General features: G+C 43.9%; 1 protein-coding gene across 2 annotated transcripts in view; it reads right to left on the bottom strand.

The window, feature by feature from the left end:
• Positions 1-12,651, bottom strand: part of KDM4C (lysine demethylase 4C) — a 1,395,856-nt gene that overhangs the window by 1,229,358 nt on the left and 153,847 nt on the right. For both annotated transcript variants that reach the window (XM_069230128.1, XM_069230129.1), the window contains exon 4: positions 9,867-9,981. In XM_069230128.1, coding sequence (XP_069086229.1) covers positions 9,867-9,981 — 115 coding nt within the window. The remainder of the gene's footprint in view (positions 1-9,866; positions 9,982-12,651) is intronic.

Genomic DNA, 12,651 nt, shown 5'->3' with positions numbered 1-12,651 from the left:
ATCGTGGTTTGGACGATTAGGTCTGTATCTCACTCACCTCACCCTCCGGGCAGATGTTATTGCCACTAAGAAAGCTCTCTTGATGATGAGAAGTCGAAAGGGACAGTTGTGCAATGGCTTGAAAGGAGCGCACATGAGATATGAGAAAATTACATTGAGATCCTACTCAGGCATGACAAAGGAGGAAACATATTTACAAGCCCTTTAAGAAACCCATTTACAATAGGGGTTTTGAAAAGAGAGGGTTTGATCAGGCAGCCACAAAAAGGCTGATAGCGCAGTGAGATACCCCTTCAGTGTCCCCAAAGAGGAACCTGTTGGGCAAGATAAAGAATGAAAAGAAGAGTATCAGGTAAAGAAAGAGGGAGGATCTATGGACTTCTCTGTACAATCACTTACAAAGTTTTGCCAATGGCAGGCATATACTGTTTTTGTGGAGAAACGCCTGGCTGTCAAGATAACACTAAAGACTTTGGGAGGAAGGTGGAAAGCTTTCAACTGCTGCCACTCAATCTCCACACATGAAGGCGCAGAGATTACTGGTTTGGGTGGAGAACCCTTCCTTTGCTGCTGCGACAGAAGATCATCCTGAAAGGGCAGACTGATTGGAGGATGGATGCTCACTTTCAGAAGCTCGGGATACCAGGCTCTCCATGCCCAATAGGGAGCCCCAAGGATTACTTGGGCCCAGTCATTCTTGATCTTTTTGAGAACTCTGAGCAGGAGTAGTGTGAGCGGAAAGGTGTACAGGAGACCTAAACTCAACTTGTTAAGAAAAGCGTTGCCAAGAGAGTGCTGCCTTGGAAACTTCAACGCACAATACTGCGGACATTGTGCGCTCTCTTCCTTCGGAGGCGAATAGGTGTAACCAAGACTCTTCCCCATTGCTGAAAGAGACCTTGTACTACCTTCAAATGGAGATGCCACTCGTGATCCGCCAGGTATCGGCGGCTGAGTTTGTCCATCCTGGCGTTCAGAGAACCTGCCAGGTGCTGAACCATCAGTGTTATGCCCTGCTGTTCCAGCCATGTCCAAAGACGCAGGCCCTCTTGACAAAGGGTCCACAAATCCACCCCACTCATTGCAGTACCACAGGGTGGTGTTGTTGTCCATAAAAACCTGCACTAAGTTCCTCCTGATTGAGGGAAGAAATGCTTTAAACGCTAGTCGGATCGCCCTGAGCTCCAACATGTTGATGTAGAGCCCGGATTCCGCAAAAGACCAGAGTCCTCTGATCTCTACCTCTCCCAGATGACTTCCCCATCCCAGAAGTGACACATTTTTCACTACTGTGCGGTCTGGTTGGGGAAGGGAGAGAAGCCTGCCTCTGACCCAATCGTGGATTGTTAACCACCACTGCAGGTCTTTCCCAGTTCACTCAGAGAACTGGATCATGTCAGAGATTTCCCTGATGCTGCGCCCACTGGAACTACAGGCCCCACAGCAGAGCCTGTATATGCCATGTGGTATGTTTAACAAGCAGGATGCAGGAGGCCACGAGGCCCAGCAGCCTCAGAGTCATTCTAATCGAAATCCAGGACAGAGGCTGAAACATTGGTATCATAGCTTGAATAGCCTAGACTCGCTGTACTGGAGGATAAGCCTGAAATTGCACTGTGTGCAAAAATGCTCTGATGAAAGATAGGGTCTGAGAGGGAGTCAGGTGTGACTTCTGCATGTTTATAGTGGACCCCAGCAAGTGCAGGAGGTGCGCCTCAGTCTGGAGGTGGGAGACAACAGCCTGGGATGAACTTGCCTTTAACAGCCAGTCGCAGAGGTATGGGAAGACTGAAACCCCTAACCTGCGCAGATAAGCTGCAACCTCCGCCTTCACCTTGGTGAACATCCGAGGAGGAATTGTAATGCCAAAAGGCAGCATGGATAACTGAAAGTGTTGAACTGCAAGTAAAGCCTGTGGGCCAGTTGGATGGGGATATAGAAATACACATTCTGTAAGTCTAGCGTAACCAACTAATTTTCTAAGTCTAGGGTAGACAAGACCTGAGCCAACACGACCATCTTGACCTTCTTCTTGAAGAAGAGATTTACAGTCCATAAGTCTAGAATAGGGTGAAAACCCTTGTTCTTTTTGGATACCAGGAAGTAGCAGGAATAACAACCACTGCCTACTTCTCATATTGGGACCCTTTCTAGCAGACACATATGATCCTCCACTAGCCATTCGAACATAGGTGGAATAGGAGAAGGTCAGTATTAAAAAGGAAAGGCACAGCCCTTCCTAATGATCTGCAGTACCCACGTGTCTGATGTTACTGACTTCCTGTGGAGGAGATGGTGGTATATTCTCCCTCCAAATGGGCAAGCATGGTCCTGCAGATGCAAACCAGGAGGGCTTAGAGGCTGCAGTTGCCGGGGGCTGTGTGGTAGTCAACGTATAGCCTGCAGACCCTCTAGGTTTGAAGACACCGTGCCCATGTCCTCGCATACCCTGGGTTAGTTGCATGGGACGATGGCTGGCATAGGGCTGGTGCGGCACCACGCCCCTTCCGTATCCACGAAAGGGGCAAAAGGCAGTTGATCGAGGCGGGTTGCTGAGAGGCCCAAGGACTTGGCTGTAGCCCAAGAATCTTTAAAGTGCTCCAGCCCCGAGTTTGCCTTCTCGCCAAACAAGTGAGTGCCATCAAATGGCATATCCATCAGATTTGCCTAAAAATCTCAAGAAAAGCCAGATGCCCTCAGCCAGGCGTGGCGCTTTAGGGCCACTGTCGACACAACCGCTCTACCCAGCAAGTCAGTTGTGTCTAAGTCACGCCGTATGGTAAACTCAGCTGCGTTTCTACTGTCTTTCACTGATGAGGATGGCCTGGGCCTCCTCCGGGACCTGAGGTGGCACTTGTGCAATTGTGTACCTAATAGTATGGGAGAAAAAGCCGAATAAGCATGAGGTGTTCACCGACCTCCGTGCCAGGCTGGTGGAAGGAAATAATTTCTTTCCAAGCTGGCCCAGCCTCATGGATTCCCTATCCAGGGGAGCAGAAGGAAGGGGCCATGGGACGTACAGGCTTGGACAACCAAGTTCTATGGGGTGGTGGGTTGGCTGAGAAAGCTAGGGTCACCCGAGGCTGGTCGATGGTGGCAGGCAATAGTCCTATTAAGAAAAACACCTGTGCTGGGCTTGGACCAAGTTCCCAGCAGGACGTCTAAGTGCCTCACTGAAGGGCAAAAGGGGTTGAGATGTAGAAGCACCAGGCTAAAGATGTTGGTCTTGACAGCCAGTGAGGGCAGCTGAAGGTTGAGGACCTTCGCTGCCCTACCTACTACCATCGCATAGGATGCTCCCTCCTTCGTAGCCACAGGGGGGGAGCAAGCCAGTGTCAGGAGAGGTGTCCAGACCACTGGCTTCTCCTAGCTCCTCGTACCAGTCCATAGATCTTTCTAGCTAGTGTTCTAAAGGATCCAGTGACCCTCCTACTACATATTTATGGGGCTAGCACTGCCGGTAGGTGCTGCTGGGAGCATTGGTGTCGTGACTAGTGCTGGGGAAGGTTACCCTTGATACAACCGGCATCAGTTTGAATCCAGAATCCGATCCATCCCGTCTGACGGATCCATGAGCCGAAGCCACCGGCGTTGATCGATTGGCAATTCATCTGACTCTGCGTGGCCCAAAGGTACACCAGAGCGATTAGCCCACTCCAATACGCAACACATGGCCTGGTAGAACTTCTTTATCTGAGCGGGGTCGTTTCGGCTCCCGGAAAAGGTGGTAGGAGCGGAGTCGAACTGGCTGATGGGCTCTGAAGAACCGTGCCGGGAATGCTGATTTTCCACGCTTATCCTGTCAGCCGACAGATGAGGTAAAGTCCTCTTGAACTTGTTCTTGTTCTTCCTATGCCTCCTTCCCAACTGTCCTAAGAACCTCAAATGGGAGGAAGAGGACATGGTGCTCTGAGATTGGTCCTGCGACCTTCTCGACCGAAACCAAGACTTTCTCGGAGTGGCGCACGCCAGTGTTACTGATTGCCAGGCTGCAAGCAGCTTAAGGTGCGGCTCCCTCAAAGCCTTCAGTGCCATGGCCAGCAGTCCGAGCACGACTGAGTTGTGGTCACGCTCGAGGCACCACAGGCAAATGAGATAGAGATCAGTGACCCACATGGCACGGTGACAGGCACCACAAGGTTTGAACCCAGCCTTCCTCGAAGACATCTCAACACACTTGAGAAAAAAACTCAACAAAATGTAAAAAAAAAAAAAAAGGCCTGTCAAAAAGCAACAGCAGTGTAGCTCTCCCCAGATCTGCACTAACTGGCGCTCAAAGAAAAAAACTGGTGCACGCCTGCCTGGGTGGCGCCTGTATAGGTGGTCTCGACGTCACATCTGGCACCAACAATGTCACTGGTGCCAAATGGAGCCACCAGACTGCACATGCAAGGGTTATTGCTCAGAAAAGTTTACAGATCCAGTCTGATGCTTGGGAAGATCAAAAGTAAGTAATCTACAGCTAGAAGTCTCTATCAGATACAGAAAACACAACCGACAGCTGGGGAGGAAGCTGCATAAAAATGGCAAGAATCCACACATTCAGGGATCTACTTGGCATATGCTAGAGGGGTTTTGACTTAATTGGCTCTGGGCATGCCATTCTAGGCACAACAAGCGACAATGTTCACATAGGGAGGATATGTAGTATTTCACTGGCTGTTAACCAGGAGAGAGATACGCATTTACATGTGGATGATAATTAATTCTTTAATGCTAAACTTGAAAGGGCATTACCTACATTGCTGCTCCCAGTCTGTGGGTAGATGATATTAATTGTGTGGTCAAAAAGCTTGAGGCACCCTCTTAAGGCCAACTGCATACCTGAAATGCTTTGGCACTACAATCATTAATGAACAAAATAGGACAGAAAGACGTCTGATGGGCACATCATCCAAATGTTAAAGAATGATGTTTTGCACATTATGTGTTTTTCCATTGCAGATGCTGTATTTTTCTAGATGCCTTTTATTAGCTAGTGAATTGTGTATTAAAATTACGTATTAGACAACTGACAGTGAGGTTCTCATTAAAGAATAAAACTGTAGTGTGGGAGAGCGACTTATGGAAAGACCTGTCTGCAGGCAACAGTCTGTCCAGTGTAACAATTCAAAGTCATAGCCACGCATGAGTTAATTGATCAGATTGGGGGGGGGGGGTATTCCCCGTTTTCTCATGCCTAAAGAGAATCTATTAAAAACCTGGCCGTATTTGTAGACAGTACTTTCACTGAAGAATCTAATTATTATAATCATGGCATCTTATTTCTACTTTTTACGCATGCTAAGTAAAGCCCTCCCCCTCTTGGCTAATGAGTGTAGAAAGTTGTTTGAGCAAAAGTACTATCATACCGGATTAACGAAAACTCTGTATTTGGGTCTTTCAAATGAATCCCTGCAGTTATTACTATTTATTAAAATTGGTGATAAGAGTACTTCTGTGTTTTCCTCATTTTTGCTCAATAACAGAGGCTTGAAGAGCAGTTCGCTGGCTACTGGTTCGGAAAAGTGCTACTAAAACTCTTTATCATTCATTAACTAATTACAAGTAAAGATCTCAGGTACTGCAGTCCCCCCCAAAAAAATAATAATGCGGCATGTCCCCCTCTGAGCTTTGAGGTCCACAGAGGCTAATCTGTTAGACATTCTTCCTTGTGTTTCATGTACTTGCTTGGCTGGGAAGTAGGGCTTTTTCCTATCTCACCCCTAGCCTGTGGAATTCACTTCCGTGAGATCTCCACTCGGGATCCAGCCATTCCAAATTCTGTAAAGCACTAAAATCCTGTTTTTTTGCTTTTTTTTGTCTCTAAAAGTTGTTTTCCATCTAGTACAACTCCGGGACACCCGACTCAGATAATCATGTGCTCTATAAACGTTTCATTCATTCACTCACTCGCTCGCTCAGGCTATCCATGGCATAACAGTGACTCATCCTTTACATATTGCGGGTTCTATTGGTAACTTTCTCGTTATGATTAGCATAATAGTGGTCAACTCATGACATACCATGAGCGTTCCTGTTGACATTCTGGCTACCCCTGGCATTAGCGGTCCACACATTTGGACATACTATTTGCTATCTTTAGTATAATATGCCCGTCCACGACATGCTGTGGGAACTTCTGCAACATTCTGATATCACTGTCATTCGAATATGACAAACTGTGGCATTATTGGTGCTATATGCGCTATACATGCTTTACCTAGAAAAAGAGTGGCATTTCGTAGACATCGTGTTTACTGTCCCTCGTACATTAGTGGCTGATTCATTACATCATTCTGCTCATCTGTGACATAATAGTGTGGAAGTCCCTGTCATAGGAAGACATCCCTTATATTTGATTACAATTACAAATGGGTAAGAAACAGAAAATCTGTGCGCGAGACAGTAGTACATGTAAGTACATAGGACAGAAATTCAGTTTATGAAAACGATCAGCTTACAGGGAGTGCAGAATTATTAGGCAAGTTGTATTTTTGAGGATTAATTTTATTATTGAACAACAATCATGTTCTCAATGAACCCAAAAAACTCATTAATATCAAAGCTGAATATTTTTGGAAGTAGTTTTTAGTTTGTTTTTAGTTTTAGCTATGTTGGGGGGATATCTGTGTGTGCAGGTGACTATTACTGTGCATAATTATTAGGCAACTTAAAAAAAATAATATATATACCCATTTCAATTATTCATTATTACCAGTGAAACCAATATAACATCTCAACATTCACAAATATACATTTCTGACATTCAAAAACAAAACAAAAACAAATCAGTGACCAATATAGCCACCTTTCTTTGCAAGGACACTCAAAAGCCTGCCATCCATGGATTCTGTCAGTGTTTTGATCTGTTCACCATCAACATTGCGTGCAGCAGCAACCACAGCCTCCCAGACACTGTTCAGAGAGGTGTACTGTTTTCCCTCCTTGTAAATCTCACATTTGATGATGGACCACAGGTTCTCAATGGGGTTCAGATCAGGTGAACAAGGAGGCCATGTCATTAGATTTCCTTCTTTTATACCCTTTCTTGCCAGCCACGCTGTGGAGTACTTGGACGCGTGTGATGGAGCATTGTCCTGCATGAAAATCATGTTTTTCTTGAAGGATGCAGACTTCTTCCTGTACCACTGCTTGAAGAAGGTGTCTTCCAGGAACTGGCAGTAGGACTGGGAGTTGAGCTTGACTCCATCCTCAACCCGAAAAGGCCCCACAAGCTCATCTTTGATGATACCAGCCCAAACCAGTACTCCACCTCCACCTTGCTGGCGTCTGAGTCGGACTGGAGCTCTCTGCCCTTTACCAATCCAGCCACGGGCCCATCCATCTGGCCCATCAAGACTCTCTCTCATTTCATCAGTCCATAAAACCTTAGAAAAATCAGTCTTGAGATATTTCTTGGCCCAGTCTTGACGTTTCAGCTTGTGTGTCTTGTTCAGTGGTGGTCGTCTTTCAGCCTTTCTTACCTTGGCCATGTCTCTGAGTATTGCACACCTTGTGCTTTTGGGCACTCCAGTGATGTTGCAGCTCTGAAATATGGCCAAACTGGTGGCAAGTGGCATTGTGGCAGCTGCACGCTTGACTTTTCTCAGTTCATGGGCAGTTATTTTGCGCCTTGGTTTTTCCACACGCTTCTTGCGACCCTGTTGACTATTTTGAATGAAACGCTTGATTGTTCGATGATCACGCTTCAGAAGCTTTGCAATTTTAAGAGTGCTGCATCCCTCTGCAAGATATCTCACTATTTTTGACTTTTCTGAGCCTGTCAAGTCCTTCTTTTGACCCATTTTGCCAAAGGAAAGGAAGTTGCCTAATAATTATGCACACCTGATATAGGGTGTTGATGTCATTAGACCACACCCCTTCTCATTACAGAGATGCACATCACCTAATATGCTTAATTGGTAGTAGGCTTTCGAGCCTATACAGCTTGGAGTAAGACAACATGCATAAAGAGGATGATGTGGTCAAAATACTCATTTGCCTAATAATTCTGCACTCCCTGTATGTTTATGTGCAATGAGTTTATGTAAAACAATAATTTCATGGTAAAAATGTTCAGATATTGGCAGACTAATTATATAGAAAAAGGGATGCATTTATGAATATAATTAATTATGGGATTTCAGAGATAAAACCTTTTGAATGTGGGAGGGCTTACTGCTGATTCTAGCTGCTTGGTAGCAGATGGCATTTACTGCAATGACAGTTATCTCATGACCTCAGGGAAGGCAATTCACCAGTCATACAGTTAAGTCTTTCTATGCCAACAGAACCACTGCACCCAGAAACCTGGGCATGTACAACTGATGTAACCTGTTTGATCGTGTAAGCCCCAAGGAATTAAGTAGTAGCACTCCCATACGACCTTGTAAGATTCAGGTAGATTTGGTGCTTTTGAATTGTGCGATCTATATTACAATGACAACCCTCAGTGGTAACATAAAACTGACAATCTCAACTGAAAAAGGTTGATGGAAAAATGAAGCAAAGAAAGTTGCTACATACGTTTTGGAAAATGGTAGGCCAAGTGACAATACATAACCAGATTGTTTTACTTTTAATTATGGAAGTTATGCCATAATTTGTTTTCTGTGTTTTATTGAGAATGGGCTGCAACACACCGGAGTGTTATACATTTTCCTTGTACACCGCAAAGGTATTATAACAGCGCATTCAGAATAATTTCATTTGAACACAGATATAAAAAATGCACACATTGCCCTGTTTCTTTTGCAAGGGAGTGTTCTGGGAAGAATCCCTCTGAATCGCCGAAGAGGAAATAGACGTCGCTTGCGTACCACACTCGATTCACTAAAATACTTATTGACTCCAAACCCAGGTCCACCACAGCAACTGTGAGATGTCTGTCTGCTCGCTTCCCTGTCATCCAACCCAACGCATTTTTGCAGTTTCATTCAGAAACTGTGATGGCCTGCTATTCTATGTCAATTGGTTGGGTATGGCTAACGTTTTTCTCTTCCTGTATTATTGCTTGAATATTGAAAACAATAATAAAAGAGATCTATAAAAAAATGCTTGCGTTAAAATTGATGGCGGGAAACAACTCGGAGAAAACTACCTGCACTTCTTTACCAAATCACTAGATGGCAGGATATGCGCAGCATAGCAATACAGAACAGCATCCCACATCAAAAATAAAGGGAAGCAACACTTAATAGAATGCCGTTTACAGAGTGCTAGAGGTTCAAAAGAGAATGCTAGAATAACACTAAGGAAAAATGTATAAGGCTCAACTTCTACCTGCCTCTGCGAAGAAGCAAGCACCATATATAAATGAAATAAAATAGGTATTTTTATAAAGAAGCAAACTGACAAGCAGAGGAGAGCTGCGAGATGAGCTACAAATGCAGCTTTTCTTACGTCAAGCGTGCAAGTGATTTGACCTGTTGTAAGCATTGTGGGCTTTTAATCACGCCCAACGCACGCCCATCAATTTCACTCGTGGGCTTGCCTTTCAAAAATCCTTTCTCATCATTGGATAATGCTTTACGTTTGTCCCTCCTTGGGGCAGTTTTGTTACCCCCTTCCAGACTACCCCTGTTACATGGATAACTGCACGATTGCCAACACGTACTGCGAGCAAACTTATTTTTTTTGTGTCTTTCCTTCGTGCTCATGCACATGGTGCCATGGCGCTTTGGATCGGCTCGCTTATGTCAGCAGTTTCACTTTTTATTTTCAATTTATGTGGCATTAAAAGTCGAGGAATTAACAACGTTAATAGCTCTAACTCGAGCAAATGAGAGACCCAATGCTTTGCAAATGCTTGTAATTATTTCTGGGTGTGCAGATAACTAATTATTTCATAGAACAGTAAAACCTTTACAGTAAGAGAAACTTACTTCATCGTACAGGCTTCCATTCACATCTGCCCCATATATTGGAGCTACAAATGTTAAATTCTTCCAGTATTTGCGTTCCAAATCTTCATAATCCATGTATCTTGGGGTGCAATACCTGCAAATACAAAGGAACCGTTTTATTTTCAAATTCGGAATTAAATTAAGAAAAGCTATAAGGCTATGGAACAAACCAAATGTTATTTACCTGTCCTTGGTAGTAATATTATAGTGTGGGTGCCAATATAGATCCACATGTTTAGACTTCCAAGTGCTAGGTGGAAGGTATTGGAACACCGTGAATTAAAAGATCTCATAATCTCTTCCCTCAATACTACTTTGGCTTAATTTTCCAACAGTAACCTAAGAATAGACCGCTTTTTGGAGATTCATGCCTTTAATAGAAAATGGCAAATTAATTAAGCAGAGTAGGTAGGTGGAAAAATTTAGTAATTATTAAACTAAATCTATGGTAAAGCATCAGAAAGGGAGTAGTCTGTTTTGAGACGGATGAATGTGATTACACGGGGAGACTGACAAAGGTCAAGGGTCGACTGACAGAGGTCAAGGGTCAACTGACCCTACTGCTGTGATGGGTGATGTTCCTGGGGCCAATAAGCTCTCGAAAAATGCACCATTCCTGTGATGCCAAAGGTGGTCTTCCTAAAGAAAAAGAGCCCAGCAAACGTAGGCATTTTTAACCTTCTTTCTCCCAGTCCCGTAACAACAAAGAAAAGGGGTGAAAAACCCAGTATCGTCAAATGTACCGGGTAAGGACTTGATGATGAAGCATGCGACATAGAAATTGTAGGTGAGAAGTGACCCCTAAAAGAACAAGAGACCTGCCCTTTGTAAAATGAGGTTTTATTGCAGAGGTTACCCCTCCTGTGCTGTCAACCTCACGCAGTACAGATGGGCTCTTTTAGAACAAAACAAAAAAAGGTGAGGGGAGATTCTTCTCTGGGGCTCTGCCATCACATTTATTTTGAGGGTCGAGCCAGGGAGTGCATACGCTACCACATGCATCTTGCTTGCGAGACTCTGCTATGTTCAGTAAAGGGTTTGGAGCCCTCCTGTCGCTCACCATGTGTATATAAGGTGTATAAGGTGGGGAAACTTGGCACGGAGGCAGAAGGAACTCATTTTCGAGGGTGAATGCACTGCTCGAAAAAGAAATCATAGTCCAATCGGGTAATATTTCTCCTGTCTCATCTGTCCAGGGTTCCAAAGCTTGAAGTTGGCAAGGACAAGGATGATGTTGGATTCGATCCCCCATGGTGATGCATTTTTCTTAATTATCTAGCTTTGCTGTGTGCATGGATGTATTTTATTTCACAAATTGTGCTGCACTCCCAGAGGTGATGTATAGCAATATTTATTTTATGAATATAACATCTTGTGAAAGATTCCTTTTAAAGCATTTAATCAGATCCCACACCGCGTTTCAACTTTTGTCTTCCTCAGGTGGTTCTGATTAGCAGTCGCACGTTGTTGCAATTAGGCTGCTTTTTGATTATGCAGAGGCATCCTGGTACTTGTAGTGTTAGTGTCCAAAGTGATCAAAAGGCAGGCTAATTTCAACAACGTGCGACTGCTAATCAGAACCATCTGAGGAAGACGAAAGTTGAAACGCGGTGTGGGATCTGATTAAATGCTTTAAAAAGTATCTGCCACAAGATGTTATCTTCATAAAATAAATATTGCTATACATCTTCTCTGGGAGTGCAGTGCAATTTGTGAAATAATATTAGGGTGTTTGGTCTTAATCCCGCACTGGCACCAGCAGATTGAGAGCTCTGTATATAAGACCAGCTATACACACATACACACATACACATACACACCACTTTTTCTGTTTATTATTATTCAACTGATTATTTTAGCATCTGCACGCGTTTTGCTGCATTCAAGTTAAATGCTCACGTTAATATTTTTATATACTTCTGCTTGAGCCCAAAGAAGTGCCTTAATAAATTTATTACTCAGACTAAGAGTGCTGCATTCTTGCCATTCTTTAGCCTTGTTCCCTCTTATTTTGAAGCTAAGCAGAACAATTTGGCTTAGTTGGCAGGATACGAAGTGAAAAACTTTAAAGTAAAAAATAATTGGCAAAACGTCACCCTATGATGTTCTTGCAAACTAATGGTCTTGTGGAGCAGGATTATGTGAAAATTGGGACAGATGTCTTTTCAATACTAAGCCAAAAACAGTTTTACTCTGTTTACAGAAAGTGCCAGTAAACGGGGATGTCATCTACCTACTTTATGCAGACGGGGCTGAATCTTGTTGTCTGCTTATAGAAAAATGCATGAAAGGTATGTACAGTTAGAACAAGAAAACCCGCAATTAGGGAGGCAGCTAGTTGAAGCTAAAAATAACGTAACCATGCTGTCTTGTCAGAATAAGTTATTGCAAGATAAAGAGGATACTTATCAATCTTTTCTCAAAAAGGCAGCTGTTCGCATTGCCCAATACAAATATTGGAAACTCAGGGGTCGAGTCAATCAAAAGAGAGTTCATTTAGCTATTGCTAATGCAGGGTTAAATTAGGATCCAGAAATTTGGGACGCTACTGATTTTATTGATTCAAGTGATGAGTCAGTTAAGAAAGGTGGGAGCCAGTGTGAACCAGACGAACAGAAAAAGGTTTGTATACAGCCTATATTTAGACAGAAAATACAGGCACCTCACAAAACTGGGGGGGAGGGGGTGTTGAGATGCACTCCCTAGAAGATGATACACAACAGGAAGTCAATGATGTCATAGACAGATTCAAGCAGAGGTCCTG

Source organism: Pleurodeles waltl, chromosome 1_1 (assembly GCF_031143425.1).
Source record: "Pleurodeles waltl isolate 20211129_DDA chromosome 1_1, aPleWal1.hap1.20221129, whole genome shotgun sequence".
In the NCBI taxonomy this organism is placed as follows: Eukaryota; Metazoa; Chordata; class Amphibia; order Caudata; family Salamandridae; genus Pleurodeles; species Pleurodeles waltl.
This window is presented reverse-complemented; position numbering and strand designations above follow the sequence as displayed.